This window comes from Lutjanus erythropterus, chromosome 10, assembly GCF_056507025.1.
Source record: "Lutjanus erythropterus isolate fLutEry1 chromosome 10, fLutEry1.hap2, whole genome shotgun sequence".
NCBI lineage: Eukaryota > Metazoa > Chordata > Actinopteri > Lutjaniformes > Lutjanidae > Lutjanus > Lutjanus erythropterus.
This window is the reverse complement of record NC_139326.1, coordinates 27,014,220-27,030,853: the sequence shown is the minus strand read 5'-3', so window position 1 is coordinate 27,030,853 and position 16,634 is coordinate 27,014,220. Positions and strand designations below refer to the sequence as shown.

General features: G+C 38.6%; 1 protein-coding gene across 1 annotated transcript in view; it reads left to right on the top strand.

Annotated features, from left to right (window-relative positions):
• The window catches only part of clip1a (CAP-GLY domain containing linker protein 1a), a 29,533-nt gene extending 13,251 nt beyond the window's left edge, over positions 1-16,282 (top strand). Inside the window, exons 10-26 of the mRNA XM_084728840.1 lie at positions 1,722-2,630; positions 2,747-2,863; positions 3,145-3,202; positions 3,299-3,382; positions 3,519-3,675; positions 3,887-4,052; positions 4,267-4,482; positions 5,725-8,178; positions 9,276-9,413; positions 9,552-9,658; positions 9,753-9,873; positions 9,965-10,017; positions 11,474-11,591; positions 13,243-13,393; positions 13,504-13,556; positions 14,793-14,920; positions 15,188-16,282. Coding sequence (XP_084584966.1) covers positions 1,722-2,630; positions 2,747-2,863; positions 3,145-3,202; positions 3,299-3,382; positions 3,519-3,675; positions 3,887-4,052; positions 4,267-4,482; positions 5,725-8,178; positions 9,276-9,413; positions 9,552-9,658; positions 9,753-9,873; positions 9,965-10,017; positions 11,474-11,591; positions 13,243-13,393; positions 13,504-13,556; positions 14,793-14,920; positions 15,188-15,416 — 5,259 coding nt within the window. The 3' untranslated portion in view covers positions 15,417-16,282. The remainder of the gene's footprint in view (positions 1-1,721; positions 2,631-2,746; positions 2,864-3,144; positions 3,203-3,298; positions 3,383-3,518; positions 3,676-3,886; positions 4,053-4,266; positions 4,483-5,724; positions 8,179-9,275; positions 9,414-9,551; positions 9,659-9,752; positions 9,874-9,964; positions 10,018-11,473; positions 11,592-13,242; positions 13,394-13,503; positions 13,557-14,792; positions 14,921-15,187) is intronic.
• Positions 16,283-16,634: the final 352 nt, after the last annotated feature.

Genomic DNA, 16,634 nt, shown 5'->3' with positions numbered 1-16,634 from the left:
TAATTTGGTAACCATTTCTTAAATATTAACTCTCCTGTCACATTTAAACTAATTGCTCATAATTCTTTTAAATTGCAAAGTATAACTCTCTGTCATAACTATCAAAACAATCGTCACGTGCATCTTACAGCTGTCTTGAGTGACAGCTCTTTTACTTGTACTACAAGCCCATTTCCAAAAAAGTTGGGACATTGTGTAAAACGAATAAAATCAGAATGCGGTGATTTGCAAAATATATTCAACCTGTGTTCACTTCACAGTATTCACAGTACAAAGACAAGATATGTTGTTTTTGTAAATATACAGTCATTCTGAATTTGATCCCTGCAACACATTCCAAAAAGTTGGGATAGGGGCTTACATCACCTTTTCTTTTATCAACCCTTAGTAAGCATTTGGGAACTGAAGGCACTAATTTTTGAAGTTCTGAAAGTGAAATTCTTTCCCGTTGTTGCTTGAAATATCACTTCAGGTGCTCAACAGTCCAGAGTCTCCTTTGTTGTATTTAGCACTCCATAGTGCACTGAATGTGCTGAAATAAGTAGGGACACCTCTGAAAAAGAAATCATCTGAATGGCAACCTTGTGCCTGTCAGTATTAATGGTGCCCTAACAGATGTGACAGTTAGCCATGCCATGGGCACTGACACATCCCCATACCATCACGGATGCTTTTCTTTGAAATGTGTTGCAGGCATCAAATTCAGAATAAGTGTATATTTACAAAAAAACAATAAAATAGAATACATGCAGAGAAGTATTTGCAAATCATTGCGTTCTGTTTTTATTTATGTTTAACACAGTGTTTCCAAACTTTTTTTGGAAGCGGGTTTGTTTTTTCCAATACGTTACCCAATCTGAACTCGTTCTTGCTTTACTAGTATCACTGCTTAACCAGACAGACAAAACTTCTCCCTGTCCCAGCTAATCATTTTCTCAGTTATCCTATGTTCTACTTCCCCAGTCCTTCCCAGCATCCATTTGTCCTGCTTATTTGGTGTCCCTGCGTTTTGCTAGTCTAAAACCTGCTCCACCTCCCAGACTATGCATCCTTATGTTGGCGTAGGGGATTTATAGTCTTAAGGGGTATCAGGAAAAATATAGCTCTGTAGTTTTGTGAGGATTAGGGCCATAGTTTATACAGGTCCCCTTTTTATAGTTATCAAGAAAATATTTTTATTACATAATTTGCCTGTCCTTAAACTGTCTTAAATATTAAGTGAAAGCAGCAAGAAGAGATGCATGTTTGAGAACACTGGGATAGATTTGGAACATAGCTAGATTAACATAGAAGTAACGGAACATGTCAGTGCTCCCTGAGAATTTTTCTTAGTTCATACATCCTCTAAAGCATGACATCAATAATGGAATTCATTCAGTGATTAAGAGTTTCAGTTAAAAAGGATGGTGGAAAATGTCTACACACTGCTATAGTTCCATACATGCTTTCAATGTTCACTTCCATTATTTGAACCATACACTTTTATAGCCACAAGAGGTCAGTATAACACCTTGTTTTGGGGATCAATGCCCACCTCATTAAGTAAGCAAACTGTCAGAAAACTTTGAGTTTTACAACTACCAAATGCTTTGTTATCTATTAATGCGGTTTAGCATTTTTTTCATTTGTTCAGTAACCATGTGATATGTTGTAATATTCTTCTAGTACAAAATGGTTCAATATGTCAGATTGGAACACATTTTTGAATTCTGATTTTAAAGGTTGCTACTGTGTCGGAAAGATCCCGTATTATGGAGCTCGAGAGGGACCTTTCACTGCGAACAAGAGAGGTAGCTGACCTGCAGCTGCGTCTTGACACCCAGCAGGGTTCTGAGGACTCCAACTCCACTCTTTCACCCCTTCTGGAGGAGATAAAAACACTGAGGGATCAGTTGGCATCCCAAGAAGCTGAGCAGCAAGAAGAGCTGGCAAAATACAAGGAGAAGCTAGAAGCTCAAGAAAAGGCCCATAGTGAAGCAGTTGCCCAGCTTCAGGCTACATCTGTAAGGCTCTCTGGTGACAACGAGCAGATGCAGATGCGCTTAAGCCAGGCTGAGAAAGAGAATGCAGACAATATTGAACTCTGGCGTTCAAAGTTGGAGTCTGCCATTGCCTCTCACCAGCAAGCCATAGAGGAGCTGAAGGTGTCCTTTAGCAAAGGCGCAGGTGCCCAGACAGAAGAACTTGTAGAAACCAAAAGTGCACTAGAGAGGCTGAAGTTGGAGCACAGTTTGGCTGTTGAGGAGGCTGGAGCCAAACATGAAGCTGAGGCCAGAGTTTGGACTCAGGAGATGCAGGCACTGAAGGGACAACTGTTGTCTTTGACCGAGGACAAAGAGCGATTGGAGGAATCACTACGGTCCAGTGTTGAAAAAGCAGAGGAACAGCACCTTGTGGAAATGGAGGATGTCCTTGGAAAGCTTCATGCTGCCGAACTTAGGGTAAAGGAGCTTGAGGAGAAAGAAGCAATGTTGGCACAACAGGCCCAAGACAAGGACAGAGAAACCAAAGAGCAGATGGCAGAAATGGTGGCTCTCCGCAGCCAAGTAGCACAAGGTAACCAGGAGCTTGTAGCCCTGAAGAGTCAGTTAGAGGTGGTTCAGAGCCAAGGAAACGACCAGGGTGCCAAGGTGGGTTCTTATTCACCTCCTCCCCATTGAAATACTAAATTTTCGGTGTTTAATTTCTTTGCTGTTTGATTTGGGCCTTATGTACACTACATTTTTTTACTTGACATGTGCTACAGGTTAGTGAATTGAGTTCTCAGTTGGAGAGCAGACAGCAGGAGGTCTTGTCTTTACAGCAGAGTCTGACTACTGTACAGCAGGAGAAGGACACCCTGGAAAAGGAACTTGGAGGCCTGGTGAGGCTTATGGTTTAATTGTGGATGTGGATACAGTACCTCTTTTGCATTAGGATTTAAGTCATTGGTCTTCTTCATTTTCAGCACACTTAAATGAACAAACTATACAATTGTGCCACTGTTTATAAATTACTTAAAATGTGTCTTTCATTTCTCTACTGCACCTTCTTGTACTATGAGATAATCATTGAGTTAATATCAGCTAAAATATTTCTATGTATCAGTTGGTCACATGACTAAACATAATTCAAAATTTATAATTCAAGTATTTTTCTCTATAGAAACAAAAGTTGTCTGAAAGCACAGAGGAGCAAACAAAATCAGCAAAAACTATGCAAGGTAAATGATTTAAGCAGTTCATCAGTATCTGATACTATTTGGTCTTTTCAGTTTACAAAAGCTTCTAGTATCTAAAATCTAACATGTTTTTTGCAGAAACACTTGAGAAGCTCAGTAAGAAGGAAGAGCAGTGTACATCTCTGACCACAGAATCAGAGTCTCTAAGAAGTCAACTTGCGGGTGAGACTATTTGAACTGCTTTCTTTTATGATGAATTATTTGTAAGTAGTATGCATTATTCCTTTATTATGTTTTTTCCCCCTTTTTCATTAAACCTTAAAACCTATTAAAAAAAACTCATCATATCTTTACTCAGGGCTGGAGAGGAAGCTGAAGGCTGCAGATGAAAAACTTGAGCAGCTTTCAAATGACAAAAGCAAGCTGGCAAATGATATTTCAGACATGATGAAGGCATCTGGTGATAGTTCAGTACAGCTGACCAAAATGAATGAAGACCTCATGCAGAAAGAAAGGTACCACACTTTATTATTTCCAGCTCCTCTTACATCTATTACCCCATTACGTCACATAAAGAAATAAAACCAATCATGTCAGAATTTGATTATTTCACAATGACAAGTTTTGGTCAACATTCCCATCTTATTTTATCCCATTCCATAGTTAATCTGTTTTATCAGTTATCTAACCTGTCACCAAGTATCCTCTATTTTTTTCTTCACTCAGGAGGCTTGAGGAGTTTCAGAATCACTTAGCAGAGGAGAAGGAGAAGGTGGCACACTTGAATGAACAACTTCAGCAGGAACAGTCTCGCAAAGAGCAGGAGCTGAAAGAGGCCAGAGATACGCATCAATCTCAAATAAGTAGCCTTGATGAGAAGATTGCTAACTTGGTTAGTATTGTAGGGCAGTCAAAAAAAGTGATTGTTTTTGAGAATTGTTTTTCAGTGACTTCAAGACTTAGAAATACTTGTATAGACATTAAAATATGTAATAATTTGTAAAATGTAAAATTTCTTCCACCTGGTTCACTCAAGTGTGTCCTTAAAAAGTAGGTAGATGCATGAATGTGATTTGTTATTGCCTTTCGTACTTCCTATTTTCTAGGAGAAGACAGTTAAACAGGGTGAGACTGTGGTTGAGGAGTTGAAGGCTTCACATGAGAAATCCATCTCTCAGACCTCTGAGCTCCATGCAAAGGAAGTTGAGGTGCTGCAGAGTCAGGTTGACAAGTTGAAGCAAGACCTCTCCTCTTCCAAGGACAAAACCCAGAAACTGGAGAAGTTGGTATCTGAGCTGCAGCCATATAAGGAACAGGCTCAGGTAAGGACATACCCTCAATGATGTAGACACATTAGTTACATCAACATGTTTTTAAAATTTCTGCAAGTATCTTGCCCGACCAAAAAAGGTTCTTGATGTACTGTTGTTTTTACTAAGGCTCAGTCATTCAGAATCATCAGGAAAAATGTGATTTACTAGATACAAATATCATGAAAGATTATGTTTTTGACATCACCTTTCATGATGAATTAAACACGACATCAGTGCTAACACTAAAACAGAATGTGAAAGCAAGCTTTACAACAAAGTTATGGGAGACTATATGTAACTGTAAGAATTTTTGTCTTCAACAGTCATTAATGTATATTATCAACAGCATTTCACTCATAAACCTGTCATATAGATTTTTTTTTTTGATAAGTTACTCAGTTTAATCATGAGTTCAATAAGCTTTTTTCATATTCATCGTAGCTCCATACTGGATGGTGCCACTGGCTATATGCTTGCAGGGGTACGCTTGATAAAATTATGTCTTTAATGTATTTTAAGACAATTTATGGTTATTAGAAAAATCTAATAAGCTGTTTCCAGAACAAAAAAGAAATATATTTATTCACTGGGTAGGAATTAAGTTTAAGTTCACTATTTACCATTTAGGTACTGTACATTTAGTTAATGATGTATGTTTCGATTTACATCAAGTGATAGCCTCTTTTGCTATGTACCCCTCCTAGCATTGTTTATCAGTCTGGTATTTCTTTTAAGTGGAACATTTTCACTTTCTACCAACATTTTTTTGTCTGTAATTTCTACGTCATGGGAGGAATCCATTGACAACGTTGGTTTATAAAGTATACTTTATTCATTAATTATTATTAAATGGAAAATAGTCAAAATTACAATAATACACATCGAACATACTTGTGGTGTGGTGGTGTATGCCAACACAATAATTCAAGTAAGTGATTGTAGTCATGCACTCTAGCAGCCAGCAGTCAGTATGTGTTTATATGCCAGTCAAATTTGTTGGTATCAATGTAAATAATGCATTTATTTAAATCAAGTAAGGGCTGAAGTGAAAATGTTCCATATATTTTTGGAAAGCATTGTGGTGTAAGCTGTGGTGTGAGCTTTTGCCATTTTTTTGACTCTTCTGCAGCCTAACCTTTCCAATTGCATATCACTTATGCCCATATCTGCTTTGTTTATTTTTGGATTCATCTTACTTTTCCCTGTGTATACATATTCCCCTCCTTTTTTCTTTCAACTTTATTTTCCCAGTGTCTTTCTGCTGAGCTTGACACCTCCAAGCATGATGTTGAACATTTGTCTCAAAAACTGGAAAAGCAAAGTCTAGATCTGGAAAATAAATGCAAAGAAAGCGAGGATGTCAAGGCTGAGAAAAGCAACCTGGAGAAACAGCTGTCAGATGTGCAGACTAAGCTCTCTGCCCTTGAAGTTGGTTATCAAGAGCTTTCAGCCCAGAAGAAAGAACTGCTAATAACCAGAGACGAGCTTTCAAAAAATCAAGAGGAACTACTCACCAAGAACAAGCACTCAGATGAAGAAAGAATATTATTGAAAAATGAGCTGGAGAAGCTCAAAGATCTTCTTCAGGAAATACAGACTGAAAACAAAAACCTGAGGCAAGATGAAGGTAAACAGCAGGCCCAAATCGAGGAACTTCAAAGACAAAATGCAGATAAGAGTGACTTGCTCCTCAAGCGTCAACAGGACATTCAACAAATTGAAGCTAAAAAGAAGCAACTCCTCGAGGACTATGAAAATGTCTGCAAAGAGAGGAACCGGCTTGAAGACGACCTCAGTGAAAGCAGGTCAAAGCTCACAAGTGAGAAGGACAGTCTTATTTTAGAGAGAGATTCTGCTAGAAATGCCAAAAAAGCTCTTGATGCTAAGAATGCTGAGTTGCAGGCAAAACTTAAATCCTTGAACTTAGAAAAAGAAGATCTCACAATGAAGAATACTCAGCTACAGGCCCTCACAGAAACACTGACAAAAGAGAAAGTGGAGCTGTCTTCTGAAATCAGGGCCGCTGTGTTAGATAAAAAGAGCCTTGAGACAGGGAAGGAGGAGCTCCAGAATAAACTCAGTGTTACAAAGAAAGATTTGGAGACCTCTGTCCGTGAATATGAAGAACTTAAAGCCTCAAAAATGAGCCTTGCCCAGATGCTGGAAGAGTTTAAGACAAGTAATCAGGTAACTGACTCTGAGAGGCTTCACCTTCTGCAGGAGAAAGAGGACTTGCTTGCAATCCAAAGAAAAGTATGTAATGAGAAGGAAGAGCTCATCAGAGAGATTGAAGGATTAAAAGAGAAGCTTCAAGTCTCAACAGAACAACTGTCTAAGGCCAATGAGAAATTTAAAGAGGCAGTATCATCATTTGAGCAAGAAAAGCAAGCATTTCGCCTTCAGCATTCTGAAACTGAGATGGCCCTACATGCTATACGAAAAGAAAAGATGAGCCTGGATTCAACACTAGAGCAGCAGAAAATGGATTATGAGCGTTTGGCAGGGGAGAATGGAGAATTGGAAGAGAAGCACACAAAAGCCATATCAGAGAAAAATGCTCTGTCTCTTGAGCGCGATAAGCTGGCTAGTGATATCCGAACAACGAAGGACCAGTTAGATAGTTACTCTAGAGATAATGCTGTCTTTACTCAAGAGATTTCTCAGTTAACAACTATGCTGGAGGAAACTAAACGGCAAAAAGGCGAGGTTGAAGCAGAGATGACCTCATTGAAACGAGATAAAGCTGACCTACAGAATGAGCTGCAGAAACATAAATCTGATATTGAAACTCTTGAAAAAGGCAAAACTGAACTTGTTCAAGAGCACAGTAAACTAAAAATGGATTTTGAGAGGGGTAATTTAGAATTTGTTAAACAGATTGATAACCTCACAAAAGACTGTCGGCATCTGCAATCACTGCAGACTGAGGCTGACAAAAAAGTGCAGTCCTTGCAGAAAGAGAACCAGGGACTCTCTCAGGAGATTCAGGAGTTAAAATGTCTGACTGAATCAATGTCAGAGGCCAAGAACCTTCTGGAGACCCAGCTACAGGCTGAATCCAGTGAACGGAATAAAGCGTTATCTGACAAGGACAGTCTTTGCAAACAAACTGATGAGCTACAGAAAAAGCTGTCCAAAGTTACACAAGAAAATAAAGAAATTTCCTCTAACCTTAAGAGTGCTGATGAGCAAAATAAGTCCTCTATGATGGAGATGGAAGCTTTGAAAACACAATTGAAGCAGAGCGAGCAAGAAACTAGGCAGCTGACAGAAGATAAAGAACAGCTATCATCTCAGCTTGAAGCGATGGGCAAACGGTTGGCCTCCCTGACCACAGAGAAGGAGGGCCTTTTAGCTGGACACTGCAAATTGGAGCATGACATTTCCTCTCTCCACACAAGCCAAAAAAATTGTCTAGCAGAACGGACAAAACTCCTTGGAGAGTTAGACGAATTGCGCGCTAGCCAGAAAAAATTAGATGTTGACATCAAGGGCCTACAGTCTGAAAAAGAACTTCTGGAAAAGCAGTACAAGAAAGCCATTGAAGAGGTGTCAGCTTCTGCTGTTGTGAAAGAAGAGATTTCCTCCAGCATCTCAAATCTAACAGTTCAGAAGGATGCCCTGCAGGTGGAGAGAGATGAAGCTACCCAACAAGTCAGGCATCTTGAGTCCCAACTAAAAAATGCCATTTCTAAGCAGCTTGAGGTATTCCTCCTCCAGTAGTAATCACTGTCACATATACCTTAGAGTGGCTGGGGCTATGTCACCTGCTCACTGCATGCTTGCTGTTTTGTTTCCCTTTCCCCTTTACTTTTATTTTTGTGTCTAACTTTCATCTTCCATTTACTAACTGCTGTAAATGACCCTTAGGTCCCAGCCTTTGCCTGTGGGCTTATAACGTGATCTAACATAAGGCAAAATTCTTCTGGGTTACATTATTATGTAGGTCTAAGGTGACACTCACCATGTAATGGGGGTTCACATTTCATTTGATGGTATAATTAATGTTAAAGGGGCTGTTCACCCCAAAATCAAAAGTCGATTTTTCTCTTACCTGTAGTGCTTGTCCATTTGGATTGTTATGGTTTGATGTCTGCTTTCTCTCAAATATAATGGAACTAAACGGCACTAAGCTTATGGTTTTCAAAGCCCCCAAAAAATAAATTTGAAAAACTTAAAATTAATGGTTCTTTACATATCTGGTTACTGCAATTTCATGTAGGACCTACTTTCTTTCAACTGTAGAAAGAAATTTCTGATTTGGGGGTGAACTGTCCCTTAAATACACTTGGTGGTATTTCTCAACATATGGCTGTGAAATTAGTTTTCATCACATATTAATGAAAAGGGGAAAACACTTCTTTATAGAAATTGTATTCTTAACCTGCCTTTTCTTACATATTACATAGATAATTGGTTGTCAGTATCCGTTCTGAGACCACAGGTTGTAGAGTATTTTAGAGTATATACTAATTATTTTTCTCCTTAGTGTAATGTTTGTGTTGTTAATTCTCAACCAGAATGTATGTGGAAATTTCAATGGACTACAATTTGGATTCTAAATCAGTAATTAAGATGGTAAACTCATTAAGCATGCAGTTACTTTATTAAATAATATTAAGACGAGATCTTTGGTTGAAGCCAATTGATACATTATAAATAGATTCATCAAATGACCTGCAAATTCCTTATTCTGGTTGGTGGTTGGTTGAGGTCATTAAATGTTGATGTCAACCAACCATTTGCTGCTCTTGATTTTAGACTGTTGTCCTTAGCAAATATCCTGTTCATGCACCATTTAGGCTACAGAGGCCTCTGGAAAGACTGCTGAGGCTCTGGAACAGCTGACAAAAGAAAAAGCCAGTTTGATGCAGGAGAAGAACAAAGCCCAAACGTTGCTAGAAGAGCTCCAGAGCTCCAAGCAGGAGATGGAGACTCAGGTAAGAGATGAGTATTTTCAGAGACAATGTTAACAAAAGCTTTCAGTGGTGAAGTGTCTCTTCTCATCGAGCAGTACAGTATATGTGAGAGAAGTGCTGCCTTTAGTTGTAAAAATGTATTTGTTATATTTTTTGTAGCTTAACATATTGAGGAAAGAGAATGCCAAGTACCAGGAAGATCTGAATGTATCCAAAGAGCAGCTTAGCACAGAAGCTCAGAGGACTAAGAATCTGTGCCAGGAAATGTGAGTATATCCTTAATCCTGGCCGCTGATATAATTATGTTGTCTGTGAATTATCAGAAAATTCTTGATGACTTTAACATTTTTGTTTATTCAGTGAGGAGCTTAAAAAGGCTGATTCTGTGAAGACACAGTCCTTGCAAACACTGCAAGATGAGAAAAACAGGCTGACTCAGGAGCTTGATAGCAATCACAAAGGCCAGAGTGATCTTGTGAAGGTGCAACACTTTACATCGTTTTAAAAGAATATCACAGAATTATACAAAATGTTGTGTTTCAGACCATGACTTATGTTTTTCTTTTTCCTAGCTCAAGGATGAGCACACAAAACTCAAAAAACAGTTGAAAGAATTAAAGCAAAGGTAAGAGAATACAATATTTTGTGACTCAGGCAGTTTCTCACATCTCTGAAAATTCAACAGTATGTTAAAGCCTGTCTAAATAAGCACAGATGCTTTCATCCATGAATAGTATGTCATGTTGTTCTTTCCCTTCAAAGCCTGCCAAATAATGCCTTCAGGTACTTCACACATTTTAATATTATGTGATGTCAGTCATAACCATGTAATAGTACAAACATGATAACCACATGCTCTGTATGTAGGCAGATGATTAGGAACATGTAAATTATAGTCGCATTACATTTCTGTTCAATTTTCCTGCACTCTTTCCCAAAAAAGGGCATTAAGTCATATTCTGATGTGGCTAATGAATAAATATTGATCAGAGTAGGGCTGTACAATATATTGATATTGTGATATGAAACTAGATACCATCTAAGATTTTTTTTATATTGTGATGGGGCACATACAGTAAAGCAATGCAATTTTCAGAATTTGCCAGGCAGTTTTAACTGTTCTATCATTTGCCCACTTAGTCATCATATCCATATTATTAATGATCATTATTCATCAAAAAATTCTGATAGTTATCTCTACAATTTTGCAGAAATATTGGTATCAAAGCATTTGTACAAAAATATCTGACCTATGCTACTGTATTTTAGAGAAAGTGTGTATATTGAGATACATACTATTTATTGCACCATAGCCTAAACATATTTAGATATTATGTATAAGCCATATTGCCCAGCCCTAGATCAGAGCAATCACAAAATATTAACAGTGTATGAGAGTGATGCTGCGATAAAGAACCAAAAATGGTAAATAAAAAATAAAAAAAATTAAAAAAGCCAGAATAATGACTTTGCAATTTCCAAGTATGGTGAAACAGCAGTGTGCCTTTTTCAGCCAAGCACATTTGCTCGGTCAAAGCTAAAGAAAGATGACCACTGACCAGTGAATCCATCGGTGTGGGCTGGAGATCACATCGAAACAGAAAATGCGTGCTTGAATTTGTCTCTCATGCGGCCCTCGGTAAAGGTGACTGGGAGTGTAGAAATGTAATGTGACCATACACAAAGACTAAACACAATACATCATACGTCATTATTCAGGAAATAATTTAACAACAGCCCCATCCCACCAGCTTAACATTTTCATGTGTGCTTTCACTACTGACTTTTTTTTTTTTTTTTTTTATTTGTTGCCTGTTTTTAATCCATTGTGCTCTGAATCTCCAACTTTTTATTTCCACAATGACTGAAGAAATGGTGTACCATATATTTTGACTGAACGACTGCCAGAGAAGAAATCTTTTTTAATTTTCTCTCTGTTTGTGAAATGTCTGTAGAGGCCCCAATCTCAGGTTATAATAGATAGAATTTCAAAGTTTTGCCGGTTTGGGACCAGTTCTACTCTACGTTGTCTGACTGTATATTTGACCTCTGACATTTAGTTGGTATTGTGTATTTGATAGTGAGAACACCTTGAAGGAGCAGTTTGACAAGGAGAAGGCCACCCTACAACAGTCCATCCATAAAAACAGTGCCTTAATTTCAGAAAAGGACCAGCAGGTGGAAAATCTGAGGAGTGAGGTGAGAATCGGATGCATGATGGTACTCTCTTATTGGGAGGAGGTATGGCATCTTATTGACAGAACTTGTTGAACTTTAACAAAATGAGTTCAAGCAAGTCAAGATGTTGTGAAAAAGCACAGAAAGATTTAGAAACACCAACTTGATTTTATGCACCCTCAGATCAAAATTTCCTTGCAGTTTTCATCAGCTTATGTGGCAGATTCTTTTCACACATATGTGACTTTTCACAGTTGATAATCAACTTGAAATTGAGAAAAAAGTGGACCTTGCATTTCGTGCATTGCAGAGTTTAACAGGATGCCACTTCTAGGCCATCTTTCATTTTGAGTGTGAATGCAAATGATGCAAGGGACTTCATAACCTGAAAGTGCAACTTTGAAGATTGTGCGTAAGAGTTGTTGCCAGTGCTAACCTACTGACACATTTCTTCTTGCTGTTTCAAAATATCTGATATGCTTTCATCCTATTAAAGGACCACTGTGTAGAATTTAGTGGTATTTAGCTTAGCGCTTGCAGATTGCAAACATGTCACCTTGCCCTCCCATCCAAGTATGTAGGAGAACATATGCTTCATGAAAGGCTCTATCTAGAGATATGGTTTGGTATGTCCTTTTTTGGCTACTGTAGAAACATGGTGGTGCAACATGGCAGCCTCCATGGAAGAGTACCCACCCTCTCTGTAAACAAATACAGCTCAATCTAAGGTAACGAAAACACAGTGATTCTTATTCTCTGGGGATTATACATGAATGAATAGTCAACTAGTAGTCGTCAATTCAAGACAATAATCAAATTGGCATTGCACGTTTATGATCGTTTCATTATTGAAATACATATTTTTGGGGCATGAAGCAAGCACCCTATTAAATGATAATGGCAAAAAGGATGATTACAAGGATGATGATTTTAGCACAGTATAAACCTGTACAAAACACACGAAAAAATAATGTCCAACTTCACCCAAACAAATGCTCCTGGACTTATCAACATGATGGATGATGTATACTTAAAAATTAACTTGCTAAATTGCAAACTTGCTCCTCAACTACTTTATGCCTCTTATTCCTGTCTGAACCCACCGCGTCTTTATCCTCCCTGGGGTCAGAGATCTGTTGGAGTCACTGTAACATTAAATCACCTCAGATCAAGTCAAGGTCAGGTCAGGTCAGGTGCTGTATTCCCAGTCATCAAACTGCCCTCTGGTCATCTCAGAGGCTGTGTCCTGGTCTAATAGGACCGCTAACTGAACCGACTGCAGCTACAGCACAGGTAGCAGCAGTGTGCCAGTGATTTCAGTGTTAGAAGAAAAGGGCCATGTTGCAGTATTTTTTTTTTCTGTGACCTAGGAATAAATGAAACCATTGTCGAGCAAAGGCACTTCTCACCAACTAAGATTTGGTGGACTATAAGGGGGCAGCCCTGAAACATTCTTATGAAATTATGTTTGATTTCTGCCATATCCCACCAATAAATCCCCATAAATTTGACACACTGGCCTTTTATAGCTAGTTTTGAACTTCAGCATGCTGAGGGCTGCAAACTCCCTCATCTTGATGTGTAGATTGGATAATGTCCTGAATCGAATTCTTGCTTGTGTAACTGTTGTAATTAGGAGTCATATTTTGTCTTCTTCTGTCTTTCTTCACAGCTGGCTCTGCTGCATGAGGAAAGTGCCTCAGTTAAGACACTGCAGGGTACAATTAAGGCCTTGGAGCGGGACAAGGCTAATCTACAGGAGCGTGTTCAGAAACTAGAGAAGGACCTGGCTGCAGGACCTGACACCATCAACAAGTCCTCAGGTAAGAGCAGTGTTAACTCATGACCACTGGTAATATTTCTAGTCAATTCTCTGGGGTGAACTGGTCTACACCTGCTTTTCATTTAATCTTGTACCTGATGATGTTTCCAGGTGATGACGTTTTGGACCAACTAAGGGAGGATAAGGAGACTGCAGAGAGTCAGGTGTGTATCTCTTACCTCTCATCCTGAATAATTCCAATCATAAGCCTGGATTTAATAAATGGGATTTGCCATTTATGCATTCAGCGTAAAGATGCTTCCTTACCCTGGCCCATAGAATTTTCTGGTTTGACAATTACTTGGTCTCATTTACATTTTATCATATTCGGGGCAGTTGTTTGGAAACAGGCTTCCTGAATGCTGTTTGTGAAATGACTGTGCTGCTTACTCAGACATTTACTAACAAATACTACTTCTGATTTAGCAGTAGACTCTGAATTTAACAGTTTACTGGTGACTTGTGTTGCTGTTACAGTATAATGTTTTACAGAGGTGAGATGTGTGTAAAATTGATTAGATATATCTTTATAAGCATATTAAGCTTCTGACATAGTCTCAACTCTACAGGGGTGATTGTGATGACACATGAATAGGTGGAGCATTTCTCCCGTAGTGGGGGAGTGATTGTCATCATTCTCAAACCCTCTTACTTCTAACCTCCAGCCTCTGTTTATTCTAAAATGTTATACTGTATTATCTGTGTCGGTGATGATTTGTGTTGTCTGGCAGAAAGTGGGTCCTAATTTGAATCTCAATTTTTTTCTTCTCTTTTCTTAAATCGCAACTCCTCTTCTCTGCCCTTTCTCTGATGTTGGCAATGCTACCCCACCATCAGGCAGCGGTTTGTTATTGTTTTTCATCAGCTTCACTTGTGCATGTTTGTCTGTCACTGTCACTGTACTTATGTTTCATTCCAGTGGATCACATTATAGTTGGTGTCAAAACTGTGCACCAAAGATGAATCAAGCTTGATTTCTCAATATCTTTAGCATTCATTGAGCTCTCTGCTAAAACTCCTATGGGGAATTACAGTTACAAGAAATGCTTAGCAGACATCAGATCTGTTGAAGATAATTTTTACTCAGTAGGACGCTAATCATAAGTAGGTATTTTACTGACTCATTTCAAGCTTCGATTTTTCTTTGTCTGACAACTCACAGAGACCATTCACCATCATAGTCAAGATTGGGTTAATTATTTGGGCAGTTACTTTCATGCTATCTATTGCCCTTGTCTTAGGATTTATGCAAAGTCTTGCCACGTAATACCATTAGTAAGTTTCAGACTGACACCATATATCAATTGTAAAAATAGATATTGAGTAAGGAAATTTGTTGATGGATAATAATAATTTGCCAGTAGCAGCACTGATGCTACTGTTGTGTACCTCCTTCACAGATTGAGTTCCTGAATTCAGTCATTGTTGACCTCCAGAGGAAAAATGAGGAACTCAAGGACAAACTGGAGAAAATGGCAGCTGCTGCTCTCAACGGGAATAATCCAAGTGAGCTGGATAATTACGATGGGTAAGTGCCAGTCACAGCAGACATCCTCCAAAATAATAATGGCAGCTGTGTGGCCATGCACATGGGAGAGGTTAGCCTTCAGGGTTTTTTGTGAAAGCATTCTGCCAAAGTGGTCCTAAATGGTGCCTCTCTGCCATAAAAGCTTTTTGGCAGGAAGCCCTGAAGACTAACTTCTCCCAAAACTTGTGGCCACTACAACTCAGTTCTAATTTTTTTTTTATCACTGGACAGTCGGATACATGTGCAGCTGCTTCTTTTTATTTGCAGCCATGATAAGGAACCTGTGAAGAAGAAGCCTCCCCCAAGGCTGTTCTGTGACATCTGTGATTGCTTTGACCTCCATGACACCGAGGACTGCCCCACACAAATGCAGATGCCCGACTCCCCACCACACACCACCTACCACGGCAATAAGGGTGAAGAACGGCCCTACTGCGACATCTGTGAGGTCTTTGGCCACTGGACCGACTCCTGTAATGATGACCAGACCTTTTGAAGCCTATATCACCATCGCTTGCACAATCACTATATTTGCACATCATATTAAATTACGCGGTGCTTTTTGGGGTTTTGGTTTGTATGTGTGCATTTCGTGTGCTTGTTTTTGCCAAGCATCTATTGTCCACGCCAGTCCTTAAGCGCTCTTATCGGAGAACGGTCTCCTCAGAATCTATTTCCAAAAATTTCGACATCCATAAAAATAACATACAGCAGTTAACAATCTGTATTTGTTATTGTAAATGATTTTGGAGGAAAAAATGTTTGATATCCTTGGTTTGTGTGAGTGAAAAGATATTGTAGGTGGATGTATCATTGTGGGAGAAGTGATGGGCTTCTTCATAACAGTTAATTTATCAATATCCTAACATTGTTTGCACAGCTTGTTGGGGGATAACAAAGGTAATATAGTATCATAAAATGTGTTTATTTGAAACTGTAAATTACTTGATTGAAAAACAAATGTCAGTTTTGGCAAAAATTGGTGAGCTATAGTTTATTTTTTTATGCCTGGAAATACTATGTATCTTTAAAGGTTTGATAGTATGTGTGTAATTTTGTGAGGGGTATTCACAATCACAATCTTGCCTGGAGTGGAGCAGTGAAACCCAGTGCTGTTTGGCTTTAATACTGTAGGAACTTTTTTATGCTCTTCATGAAGGACCTGCTGGATGATTAGTAAGAAAGAAGCACTTCACACTATCTTTAATCCCTCAGTTCCAGTAAAAGGGCCTTTCCAAAAAGTTTCTTTGCATTAAAAAATAATTTCTGTATGAAACAATGGAAAACTTAGGCATTTCTTTAAAAATGTTTTGAATATCTGTATAAAAATAAATGAAATTTATGTATGAATTAAAAATCAAACATCTCTGTATTAATTGTTTAATCGAAAACACTATGAGCAGGTATTGTGCTTGCAACCTGTTACTTGAAAGGGACAGGCCATCCCAAAATCAATAATACATATTTTTGCTGTGGCCTGTACTGTGATTTATCCATCTAAATAGTTTTGATGTGAGATGCCTAGTTTTGAAGATATTGGCTGTAGAGATGTGTGCCGTCTCACATATAATGGGACTAAATGGCACCCTGGTTACTGAAGATAATATACAGACCTTGACGTGCACAGTTTCACGTAGGAGTGATTCTCTTTCCAGTAGAACGAAAGTAGGTGTAGTAGATTCTACCATAGAAAGAAAATAGTTCCTACATGAAA